The 11,279-nt window shown below is 60.2% G+C and overlaps 1 protein-coding gene across 5 annotated transcripts; it reads left to right on the top strand.

The window, feature by feature from the left end:
* Positions 1–110: 110 nt before the first annotated feature.
* On the top strand, positions 111–11,105 carry MBOAT7 (membrane bound O-acyltransferase domain containing 7). 5 transcript variants are annotated; one of them, XM_004779780.3, is made up of 9 exons: positions 115–384; positions 892–942; positions 1,065–1,143; positions 1,240–1,369; positions 1,906–2,032; positions 3,225–3,384; positions 5,460–5,820; positions 7,651–7,827; positions 10,050–11,105. In XM_004779780.3, exons 3-9 carry the CDS (start codon positions 1,068–1,070, stop codon positions 10,435–10,437), a joined length of 1,419 nt encoding a protein of 472 aa, XP_004779837.1. In that variant the 5' UTR covers positions 115–384; positions 892–942; positions 1,065–1,067; the 3' UTR covers positions 10,438–11,105. The 5 variants fall into 5 exon arrangements, with proteins under 5 accessions (XP_044932899.1, XP_044932900.1, XP_044932901.1 ...); XM_045076964.1 differs by lacking the exon at positions 1,906–2,032 and having other exon boundaries at positions 111–384; XM_004779779.3 differs by lacking the exon at positions 892–942 and having other exon boundaries at positions 116–384.
* The last annotated feature ends 174 nt before the right edge of the window (positions 11,106–11,279 follow it).

Consider the following 11,279-nt stretch of genomic DNA (forward strand, 5'->3'; position numbering starts at 1 on the left):
TACATCCGAACAGGGACCGAAGCTCGTGGCCCCGCCTCCAAACTGCCGCTGATTGTGTCCAAAGGAACCCGAAGCGGAAGCCCCGCCTCCTCCCGAAGCTTCGGGCCCCTCCTCCTGGCAGGCCCGAGGCTCCGCCTCTTTACGTGCTCCTGGCTCGGCTGCTGTGCGGTCCAGGTGCGGTGGCGGAGTGGTCCTCTCCCGCGCTCGGAGCCTGCCGCTTCCCCGCCTGGCCCGCAGCCTGACGGAGCCGCGCAGCCGGCCCGAGCGGGACCGCGACGGAGCGGCGCGCGCTGGGCGGGGGAGGCGTGGCCGGAGCCAGGGTGCCAGTGAGCCAGGACTGCTCGGTCGCCTCTTGCCCGGCGGGCGGCGCGGAGCCGGGCCCAGGTGGGCCGGGGCGGGGCCGCTTTGGGTGCCGGGCTGGGGGGTGGCTGCGGACCCGCGGGCCGACCGGGGCGGGCGTGGCACCGAGAGCGCGGCCGAGCGGGGAGTGGCGTAACCGCCTGTGGCTCTGACCTGAGCTTGGGGGGAGCTGGGGAGGAGCTGGAGGGGGCGTCCTCCGGGCTTTGGGTGGGAGAAGCGTCTGCAGCTCCGGAGCAGGTGGAGGCTGGAGCCTGGGTTCCGGCAGAGGGAGGCCCGCCGGGTCCCTGGATCCTCGGAGGAGGAGACTGGAGCTCTGGAATACTGGGCTCTCCACGGGAAGGGCCCGGGACAAGGGTTGTTGCTGGGTTCTCAGAAAGCGATGTCTGAATCTTTGGGTCCTCAGTGAGGGGGGAGTAGCTTTGATTTCTGCGATCGCAGAGGGGCTGAGAGGTCTGGATTCCAGGAGAAGAGAACTGGTGGCTTGGGTTCTCAGAAAAGCGGGGCTGGGGGTGGATTCCTTTATCTTCAAAGGAGGAAGGTTCTGGAGGTCCGGATTCCCCTCTTCGCAGAGAGGAGCTGAGGGTGAGACTCCATGATCCTCGACAACTGGGGACTAGGGAGAGTGAATTCCTGAATCCTCCGAGGGGGAGGGGTGAAGGCCCGGACTCCTGGGTTCTCACCGAGAATCTCTGCCCCTCCCCCAGACCATGTCGCCGGAAGAGTGGACTTATCTAGTGGTTCTTCTTATCTCCATCCCCATCGGCTTCCTCTTTAAGAAAGCTGGTGAGTCAGGTTCCCTCCCTAGTGGAAAATGGGGGGGGGGGCAGGCAGGGGACTCCCTGGAAGGTTCCAGGCTTATGCTGTCCCTTCTCCCTGCAGGACCCGGGCTGAAGAGATGGGGGGCAGCAGCTGTAGGCCTGGGGCTCACCTTGTTCACCTGTGGCCCCCACACTTTGCATTCTCTGGTCACCATCCTTGGAACCTGGGCCCTCATCCAGGCCCAGCCCTGGTGAGGATTTGGTGGGGAGGGTTTGGGGAGGGGGGGAACAGAGGAGGGGGGAGCGGAGGGGGAGGAGGAAGCAACCTGTTATCCTTTTTGGGTCTGTCTCCCTTTCTGCCTTTGTCTCTGGGTGTCTCTTGATTATCTCTGAATACTCTGTGTCGTTGTGTCTGTTTTTCTTCCTCTCCTGCCTCTTCTGGGTCTCATCCTTGTGTGTCTCACCTGGTCCCTGAGATCCAGTTCATGTATTCAGGAGAAAAGAGGACTTGTGCAGGCCCTGCTACCTTTCGCGTTTCTATCATGTCTCTCTCCCTCCTTTTTCTTGCCTCCCGCAGAAAAAATGGAGGTTTTTCACCCGAAAGCCTCTCTTGAGCCCTCCTCATTCTCTTCTCTGTCGTCGTGCATTTCTATGTGGTTGTGTCCTTTCTTCCACGGTCCCTCCCCCATTTTCTGTGGGAGGTGGGGGAGGATCTGTAGCTAGAATCTGGGGGAGGCCGAGGCGAGGGCTCTGTACCCAGCACGGCAGCCTTCTGCCTTTGCCCCAGCTCCTGCCACGCCCTCGCCCTCGCCTGGACCTTCTCCTACCTCCTGTTCTTCCGTGCGCTCAGCCTGCTAGGCCTGCCCACTCCCACGCCCTTCACCAATGCCGTCCAGCTGCTGCTCACCCTGAAGGTCAGACTCCCCTCCAGCCCTCCCTTTGTGCGAGGGGATCTCCCCATCCTCACTTCCCCCTCCCTCGCACTCCCCAGGGAGCAAGGGAGGCGGGCTTTCATCTCCCACACACCCCAGGGGTGGGACTTCACCTCTCTCATGCTCTGGGGCAGGCCCTCACCTCCCAGCTATGCTCTGAGGTAGAGAAGCACATTCCCGCCCCCTGCCCCCCACCCTCCTAGCATAGCGGGCTGTGTGCTTCCCCGACGTGCTCATGCTCTCGAGGACTGCATGTTGGTAGTGAGCCATTTAACGAAGTAGGAGAAACAGCTTGGGAGAGAAGGCACTTACCTAAGGGTACAAAAGCAGGACGCCTGGGTCTGGCTGTCAGTCACTGGGGAGGATAGGTGAAAGTGGATCCCTAGGTCCCACCGGAGACTGAAAAGTCAGGAGCTGCCGGGTGCTGGACTCGCGAACCAGGTCTCACCTGCGTCCTGCCTTCTCCGCGGGAAGGCGAGGACAGGCAGGAGTCCGTTAGCCAAGAGTTGGAGGGAGAGCCTTTCGTGATGTCGGAGCAGTATGTGCAAGGGAGCAGGCCAGTGTGGGGGGGTGGGCAGGCCACACGCATTCAGCCCCAGGGATGGGGGTGGGGAGCAACCCCAAAGCGACAGACTCCAAGACCTACTGGTTAGATTTGGGGAGGAAGGAAGGTTTCTGGCCGGAGCAGTTAATTGGCTGCTGGTGCGGTTGCCGAGGAGACAGGCCGGAAAAGGACCTGCTCTGGGGAGTGGGTGACCCTGTGTTCCCCTCTGGGTGCGTGAAGTTTGAGGAACCCCGGAGGCCTAGGACTGTCAATGGCCAGAGGCCCCGAAATGGGTTTGGGGGTTGTAGGGAGGAGCCCAGTCTGGGGGTACAGTTCGGAGATCCCAAGAGCATGGGTGATACCAAAGCATGGGCTGCAGAAGAACCCAGGAAAGGGAGCACGGAGGGGGAAAGGCCCAGGAGGGAGGGTGGGGGACACCCACTGGCGAGAAGCCGCTACCCTGCCACTCCTGACTCCAGACTTCTGCTGCCCGCGGGAACGGACCTCAGCTCCCCGCTAAGCTCCCAGGGGCACGCTGGCCACAGCATCCCTCGGCTGCTGTGGGAGGGGTAGATGAGGAAGGCCCAGGGTCTGTCTGATCCATACCCCACCCGTGCCTCTTCCCCGCAGCTGGTGAGTCTGGCCAGTGAAGTTCAGGACCTGCACTTGGCCCAGAGGAAGGAAATGGCCTCTGGCTTTAGCAAGGGGCCCAGCCTGGGGCTCCTGCCCGACGTTCCCTCTCTGATGGAGACGCTCAGTTACAGCTACTGCTACGTGGGAATAATGACAGGTGAGTGTGCCAGGCCTGTCCCCTGCCCCTCGTCACCCTCTGTCTCCGCTCAGCACCCCGGGTTTGGTGCCCGTCTGGTATCCCTGCCTCCGCTCCAGTGTCTGCTCCTCTGAGGGCGAGCGTCGAGGTGTGGGTCTAGCTCAGCCTCTCCCACTGCTCTCCAGAGCAGACACAGACTGTTCTCGGCCTCAGTGATGGCTCCCGGCTTCTTGGGGGGACATGGGATGAAGCGGAAAGGTCCACAGAGCAGCGCTATTTCTGCCACCCGGGGAACAACTCTTCCTGTTATGCTCCCACTTGTGCCTTGGAATGTTTTTCACTCGTGTTGACCTTCCAGTAGGTTCTCTTTTCAATGGCAGCTGTGACTACTGAGCTGTAATTGGCATGTTCAGCCATTGAAATGACATGCCATTCGCTCACTCAGTGGAGTTGGGGGTTCAGCCACCACTGCATGTCATTGTAGGACAGTTGTGTCACCCCACAAGGGGAGCGCAGGCCCTGCCGCCATCATCCTTCCAGCCTGCATCTGCCCCCAGTTCGTGGACACCACCGGTCAGCCTCCTGTCTCTGTAGACTTGCCCATTCTGATCATTTATGAATGGGATCCTATTCTCTCTGGCCCTGTGTGACCTGAGAGGCTGACTTCTGTCCATCCCACTGCCCCCTCCCCTGGCCGGGTCTACAACTGTTTCCTCTCCGTCAGTGACCCCCTTTGGTCCCTGCCCTGCTTGGGATGGTGGGAGGGCAAGGGAAACTGGATTCCAGCACTTTGCAGCCTGTGGTGGTTTCCTAGGACTTTGAACAGAGCTCCCAGTCCTCAGTGCCTATAAGGCTGGGCGCCTCGCCCCTGCAGGCCTCTGACTTCCCCCACCAGCCTCTTCCTCCCCAGAAGCACTGCTTGACCCTCCCTCACTCACAGCTGCCTCCCACCCCCACCCTCGGGGTCTGGCTTGTCCATCCCCATCTTCCTGAGGGACTTGTCTCCGTAGCGTCCCTTCTCCAGGTCTTTGTTCTTCTCGATCTGGCTGTCCTCTTTCTCTTTGAGTCCCGTGAACTCTCCCTTTCTGGTGTCTTTCTTTCTTTCTCTTAAGATTTTATTTTATATTTTTGATTTCTCTCTCCTTCCAAGTTTTATTTAAATTCTTGTTACTTAACATATAGTGTCGTGTTGGTTTCTGGAGAATTCAGTGCTCTTCACAAATGCCCTCCTTAATGCCCATCCCCCATCCAGCCCATTCCCTGCCCACGTCCCCCCATCAGCCCTCAGTTTGTTCTCTATCATTAAGGGTCTCTTACAGTTTGCTTCCCTCTCTTTTTCTCCCCTTCCCCTGTGTTCCCCTTTTCTGTTTCCTAAAGTCCACATATGAGGGACATCATGCAGTGTTTGTCTTTCTCTGACTTATTCACGGAGCATCGTACTCTCTAGTTCCATCTACGTCATTGTGAATGACCGGATTTCATTCTTTTTGTTGGCTGAGTAATATTCCTTTATGTATACACACCACACTTAAGATTGTATTTTTTTTTTTTTAAGATTTTATTTATTTGGCAGGGAGACAGTGAGAGAGGGAACACAAGCAGGGGGAGTGGGAGAGGGAGAAGCAGGCTCCCCGCCGAGCAGAGAGGCTCAATCCCTGCTGCGGGGCTCAATCCCAGGACCCTGGGACCATGACCTGAGCCACCCAGGGACCCCTAAGATTGTATTTTTAAGTCCCCTCCACACCCAGCACCCAACGTGGGGCTGGAACTCAGGACCCCCAAGATCAAGAGCCTCCCAGCTCACTGGCTTCTTGTCCCTTTGAGTCTCCCTCCCCTTGTTCCAGGTTTCATACTCATCCCCCACCCTCTGGGCTTCCAGACCCTGAGCTGCGGCCCCCCTCCCAGCCCTAGGAGTTCTGACCAGCTGCCCCCTCCACAAGTCTGCTTCCCCCCCCCCATCCAGTTCGCAGTCTCGGGCCCCTTCGCCAGTCTCTGCTTCCACCCCGTCCCACCCCAGCTCCCCAGTCTCAGGCCCCCAGCCTCCAGACCCCAAGCGTCTGACCAGCTGCCCCCTCCCTCCCTCCCTCCCGCCACAGGCCCGTTCTTCCGCTACCGCACGTACCTGGACTGGCTGGAGCAGCCTTTCCCGGGGGCCGTGCCCAGCCTGCGGCCCCTCCTGCGCCGCGCCTGGCCGGCCCCGCTCTTCGGGCTGCTCTTCCTGCTGTCCTCGCACCTCTTCCCGCTGGAGGCCGTGCGCGAGGACGCCTTCTACGCCCGCCCGCTGCCCGCCCGCCTCTTCTACATGGTCCCCGTCTTCTTCGCCTTCCGCATGCGCTTCTACGTGGCCTGGATTGCCGCCGAGTGCGGCTGCATTGCCGCCGGCTTCGGGGCCTACCCCGTGGCCGCCAAAGCCCGGGCCGGGGGCGGCCCCACCCTCCAATGCCCACCCCCCAGCAGGTCAGGCAGTGGGAGGGAGGCCTCCCCAGACCCGGCAGGCCCCATCAGCACAAACTGGCCCTGCCCCTAGCAGGGAGGAGAGTGGGGGAGCAGGGGGGCGGGGTCACCACCTGTTGTCAGTGCAGTGTCGCCCCTGACCACCAGAGCCCACCTGCCCCTGGCCTAGGGACCTGCCCCTCTCCTAGGGAGCAGCACTCCCGGGACCTCCCGCTGCCCCTTGTGCTTGTCCCCTCTCGGGATGGTGGACTGCTGTCTTTTGTCAGGAGAAGGAAGGTGGCTTCTTAGCGACCATGTGCCTCCCCTATGTCGCCATGGAAGTGTCACCCCAGTAACTCCTTTGTTCTGGTTACTTGGGATACCATCTTTGGGCTGGGCTGGGCCCACTCTTGGTTGCTAGGGCAGTGGTTCCCTAGCAACTGGCCTGCCCCTCTTTGCTAGGGAAGCGGTTCCCTAGCAACCGTGGTCTGTCTCTTCCTGCCCCGGGACTGGCTTACCCCCACCCCCACCCACCAGACTGCCCTTTGCTGCTAGAACCCCGCTCCCCTTCTCCCCAGCCATGGGGTGCCCTGGCAGCCTGCACTTTCTAAGGAAATGGCATCCCTGAAGTGCTGCCCTCTAGCGAGGGTGGGGGTGATACTCCTAGCCACCGCAGGTCGCTTTCCTACCATTGCCTGGGACATACCCTGGTAATGATGAATTGACCTGGTTAACAATGTCAGACCCCCCTCCCACCCCATGCCAGTTATTAGGGGCGTCTTGTTGCTAAGGAAGTGTTGTACCTCCGTTGCTAGGGAAATGATGCTCCCAGCAACAGGGAATGGACCTCCCCACTGTTCTTGGCAACCAGCGGTGGCCTTCTGCCTGGGGCTAGGACTACAGGGAGCAGCCCATTTATGCAAATTATGAATTCCTCCTTGCTCAGGTGGGGCCATCCCCTAGTTGTCATGGACAGCCATTCCATTGGGGGGAAGCAGCACCCCCACACAATTTTGGCCACTGCCCTAGTAACCATGGTGGACCTCTGGTCACTAGAGAGGGTGTCTCCCAGAAAAAGTCAAGCAGGAATTGAAGGCTTTTCTAAATATGCTGGGCCCTGCTCTCAGTAGATGGCTCCTGTCCCATTATCAGAAGCCACCAGCGGTTCCAGTGGGGGTGGAATGTTCACCACTGCTGGGATTGTTGGCACCAGGGACTCAGGAACCACTGTATTGCTGGAGATGACACTTCTTCAACAGTCATAGGGACCAATAGCCACGAAGGGCCCTTTCTGGAAGCGTTTCTAAACATCCCAGGCCTTGTTGCTAAGGAATGCCCTTTCCCTAGCAACAGAGACCGGCCAGGTGTCACGTGGGTCTAGAACATCTCCCTAGCAACCACAAACATCCCTTGTTAGGGATGCTCCTTCCCTAGCAATCACAGCATCTGGACCACTTAGAAGGGACCACACCTGGAGGCCCCTGGGAATGTAGTGAGCTTGGCTGCTGACGAATGGCCTTTCCCTAGCATCTAGAGCAGTGAAGGGCCAGGTTGCTAAGGACTCGTAGCTTAGCAACTATAGCCCCTCCAGGCCTTTGTTGCTGCTGCAGCCCCCTTACCAAGAGGAGGAGGACCCCGCTGTTGGTGAACTGTGCCCCCCCCACCCGTCTTCCCTCCCCCAAAAGGCTCCCGCTGAGCTACCCTCCCCTGTTTCCCTAGCACACGTGGCAGCCAGAGCTCTTCCCTGGCCAGGATCCCCTCCTGAGCGGCCGGGGCTGGGACAGGAGCCAGCGTCGGGAGGGGGCGTGGCTGAGCTGCATGTATGTCCCCCACCCTCACCCTCCACCCCCCCAGTCCGGAGAAGGCGGCTTCGCTGGAGTACGACTATGAGACCATCCGCAACATCGACTGCTACGGCACGGACTTCTGCGTGCGGGTGCGGGATGGCATGCGGTACTGGAACATGACGGTGCAGTGGTGGCTGGCGCAGTATATCTACAAGAGCGCGCCCGCCCGCTCCTATGTCCTCAGGTGAGCTGGCCGGCCCCCGGGGAAAACACGAAACTACAGCTCCCGGCAGCACGTGAGGCTGCCCACGGCTTTCCTGCAGGCCGCCGCCCCTGAGGATCATGGGAGTTGTAGTTTCTTGAGGCTGGTTCCCTGCTGTGGCTTCGCGTTGCTCCGGGGCTAGACCGCTCCCCTTCCCTGGGCCTCACCTCTGTAAAGGCGGCCTCCTTCGACAGAAGCAGCGTACTGAATCCTGTGGACTCTGGCCAGATTCTGGAATCCTGGCCCTGCCAGCTCCAGAGAAAGCTTACTGAGTTAGGGGGCCTGTGTTTGTTCCAACTCTTGAATGGGGGGAATGATGTAAACAGCTACATAGTTCACGGTGAGGGCGAAGCGCGGTAAAGTGTGCCGTGTCCTCACTGTGGGGCCCGCTATGTGAGGGGTCACCGCATCTTAGCTTTTTCTCTTCACTCATGTGGTATTTCTCCGGTGGGAGCCGAGTGTGGCCATTGTGCTGTTCGCAGCCTTAGGACGCAGGACTTGGGAGGACATGGAGGCCCAGCGAGGTGATCTAACCCACCGGCATCCCTCGGTCTTCCCAGAGCCGGCAGATGAGGCTGCTGGGGCGCGGCTGACACGTCTCCGCTGGAAGCAGTTGCTCGTGGCCCCAGGCGCCCCTCAGAGCCAGGCTTATGATGGGTGTGGGGAGGAGGAGGTGGCGTCCTGCCAGATGCTGGCTGTGGGGGACTAAGGGCCCAGAAGGGCCAGTCTGGGGGTGGGGAGATCTGGAGGGAGGTGGGTGCAGGAGCGGGATAGGTGAGGGACCCCGTTGGGTCTGAGGTCACCGAGCCCAGGGTGATGGTCACGTTCAGCCAGGGTTACTGGATGGGGCATTAGATGGATAACATTGAAGACCTGCAGGAGAAGGTCAGGGTAAGAAGTGGTCACTCCAGTGTTCTCAGGTGGTGGCGATACCAAAAGCTCTGGAGCTGAGCATCGGGGCAAAGCCCAGTGTTTGCATTAGAGGTTTTCAGCTGGGAGCCATCATCCCACACACAGTCTGGGGGGCACTGCTGGGAGGTGCTGCTGGCGGCCAGGGGTTAGGGCCCGAGATGCTGCTCCTCCAGCCTGGGAGGCACAAGACAGCCCGCCTATAGCACAGAATCATCAATCCAGGCCCCAAATGTCCACAGTGTGGAGATGTAGAAATCCTGGTGTGGACTAGGGACGAGGAGGAGCTGGCAAAGTCACAACCAGTGAGCTAGGAAGACAGTCATGAAAGTGGGAGCCAAGTGAACCAAGTGTTGTGAGGCGGATGGAGGATCTCTTGTATCAGATGATGTACAACGAAGGGTTGTGTTGAGCAGGGCAGGAGGAGGAAGTCTCCAGAAACTTGAGCAGCAGTTTGGAGGGCAAGTGAGAGCCAGCTGGAACCATTGGAGGGAGACCGGAAAGAGGGAAGGGGTGGGGGTGGAGGGAACGTTGTTCTTTGGAGAGAGGTCACTGCACAGAGGAGCGGCCAGACGGGCGGGGGTGGGGGGTGCCGAGTAGGACCGAAGCCCAGAGCTCAGGTTCACCTGCGTGAAGTTCTGGGTGCCCAGCGCCTATTCATGTGCGACCCACTGCCTTGCTTCCCCCTGTCGGGGACCCTCACCTAAATGCTCCCAACCCATAGGGCTCTTTCTCCACCAGAGGTAGAAAAGAAAGTTGTGTTCATGAATTAGTTTAAACCAGGCTGCGCTACACACTGAGAGGAACCCACTAGAGAAATCACCGCAACAGGAAGAAAGCTCCCCTTTTTATAGACCCGAAGACAAGGAAGAGCCCCCTTCCCCAGCCCAGATCAAAGTCCGTGGCACAGCCTGCTCTCATTTCTCCGTCTTCCGTGGAAGTGGGACCAGAGCCTGAATTTGTGGGTCATTAACGGAGAGCATGTTTGAGTCCATAAAAAGAGGGGAAAGTGATTGGAGATTTCTGAGTCTTCCTGAATTGGAAATTACACTGATCCCCAAAAGGAAGTGGCTGGGGGCTCAGGTTCATGGGTCTTAAAGAAAGATCTGCTGAGAGGATTAACTGGGTTCCTGAAGCTCTAGAGAGTAGTGACTCCTGGGTCTGAGGGAGGAGGGGGCTGGGGGCTGGACTCCTGGGTCTGAGGGAGGAGGGGCTTAGAGTCAGGACTCCCGGTCTGAGGGAGGAGGGACTGGGGGCTGGGCTCCCGGGTCCTGAGTCGCAACCTCTCCCCCCAGGAGCGCCTGGACCATGCTGCTGAGCGCCTACTGGCATGGCCTCCACCCTGGCTACTACCTAAGCTTCTTGACCATCCCGCTGTGCCTGGCTGCCGAGGGCAGGCTGGAGTCAGCCCTGCGGGGGCGGCTGAGCCCCGGGGGCCAGAAGGCCTGGGACTGGGTGCACTGGTTCCTGAAGATGCGTGCCTACGACTACATGTGCATGGGCTTTGTACTGCTGTCCCTGGGAGACACCCTCCGGTACTGGGCCTCCGTCTACTTCTGCGTGCACGTCCTGGCCGCGGTCGCGCTGGGGCTGGGGCTGGCTCTGGGCGGGGGCGGCCCCAGCCGGAGGAAGACCGCGCCCCCGGCCGCCAGCCTTGCCCCGGAAAAGCTCCGGGAGGAGTAGGCAGGAGTCAGCCGCCACCGCACTCCCTTTGCGCGTCAGTCTGGCCACCAAGCTTTTGGCTGGGAATTCCGTGAACCAGGCTGCTGTCTCCTTTCCCAGAAAGCGCTGAATTTGGCTGGGGGCCTGGAGAGGATTCCCGTTCCTCAGCTCGCCCCCACCCCCACCCCCGCCTCCGATGCAGCAGGGCGGGGGGGCTCCCCCTGCTCCCCTGCTGTCTGCCCTGAGGGCTCAGTAAGCTGTCATCCCTCCTGGAAAGTCAAGGTGTTGTCCAGAGGAGAATCTCCCCTTGTCCCCACCGCGGCGTCCAGAGCACGCTGCCCTCCCTGCAGGGACCCCCGGGGCCACGGGGTTTCCCAGACGGATTCCCCTTTCCGGGGCGCCGGCTGGAGGGCAGCTTCTGGGAAAGCCACCCTCTCTCCCCAGGCTTTTGCCCCACATTCACGGAACAGTGTTTCAGGCCCGGAAGGGAACATTACCCTCCCATTTCATAACGGGGAAACTGAGGCACCGAGGAGCCGGCCTTTGGACATGGTTCTTGCAGCTTCCATCTGAGCCACCTCAGGGTCACAGCGCTTCTGTCACCCTCTTGTCATTCTCTGGCCTAGAATAAGGTCGGAATGTGTGAATCTACTCCCCCCCCCCCAATAAAATGTCTCACAAAGACCGTATGTGTGTCTGGGGGTGATCATAGGTGTGGGGCTCCCCCGGATGCAGGGTGATGGGCTCTGCTCCCAGGAGACACACGGGCATCAGGGGGTTTCCGTTCCCAGGGGACCTTCCGGAGCAGCCGTCGTCCTGATGGTACTCCCCGCCCCCAGCCACCTGGTGGCCAGGTACGGACC

This window comes from Mustela putorius, unplaced genomic scaffold (assembly GCF_011764305.1).
Source record: "Mustela putorius furo isolate JIRA1106 unplaced genomic scaffold, ASM1176430v1.1 tig00000196_pilon_pilon_pilon, whole genome shotgun sequence".
NCBI classification, from domain to species: domain Eukaryota; kingdom Metazoa; phylum Chordata; class Mammalia; order Carnivora; family Mustelidae; genus Mustela; species Mustela putorius.

Coding starts and splice junctions, on each gene's coding strand:
- MBOAT7 (XM_004779780.3), top strand. CDS start 1,068: ATGTCGCCGGAAGAGTGGACTTATCTAGTGGTTCTTCTTATCTCCATC. Junction 3,385..5,459: donor CTACGTGGGAATAATGACAG/GTGAGTGTGCCA, acceptor CTCCCGCCACAG/GCCCGTTCTTCCGCTACCGC. Junction 5,821..7,650: donor CAATGCCCACCCCCCAGCAG/GTCAGGCAGTGG, acceptor CCACCCCCCCAG/TCCGGAGAAGGCGGCTTCGC.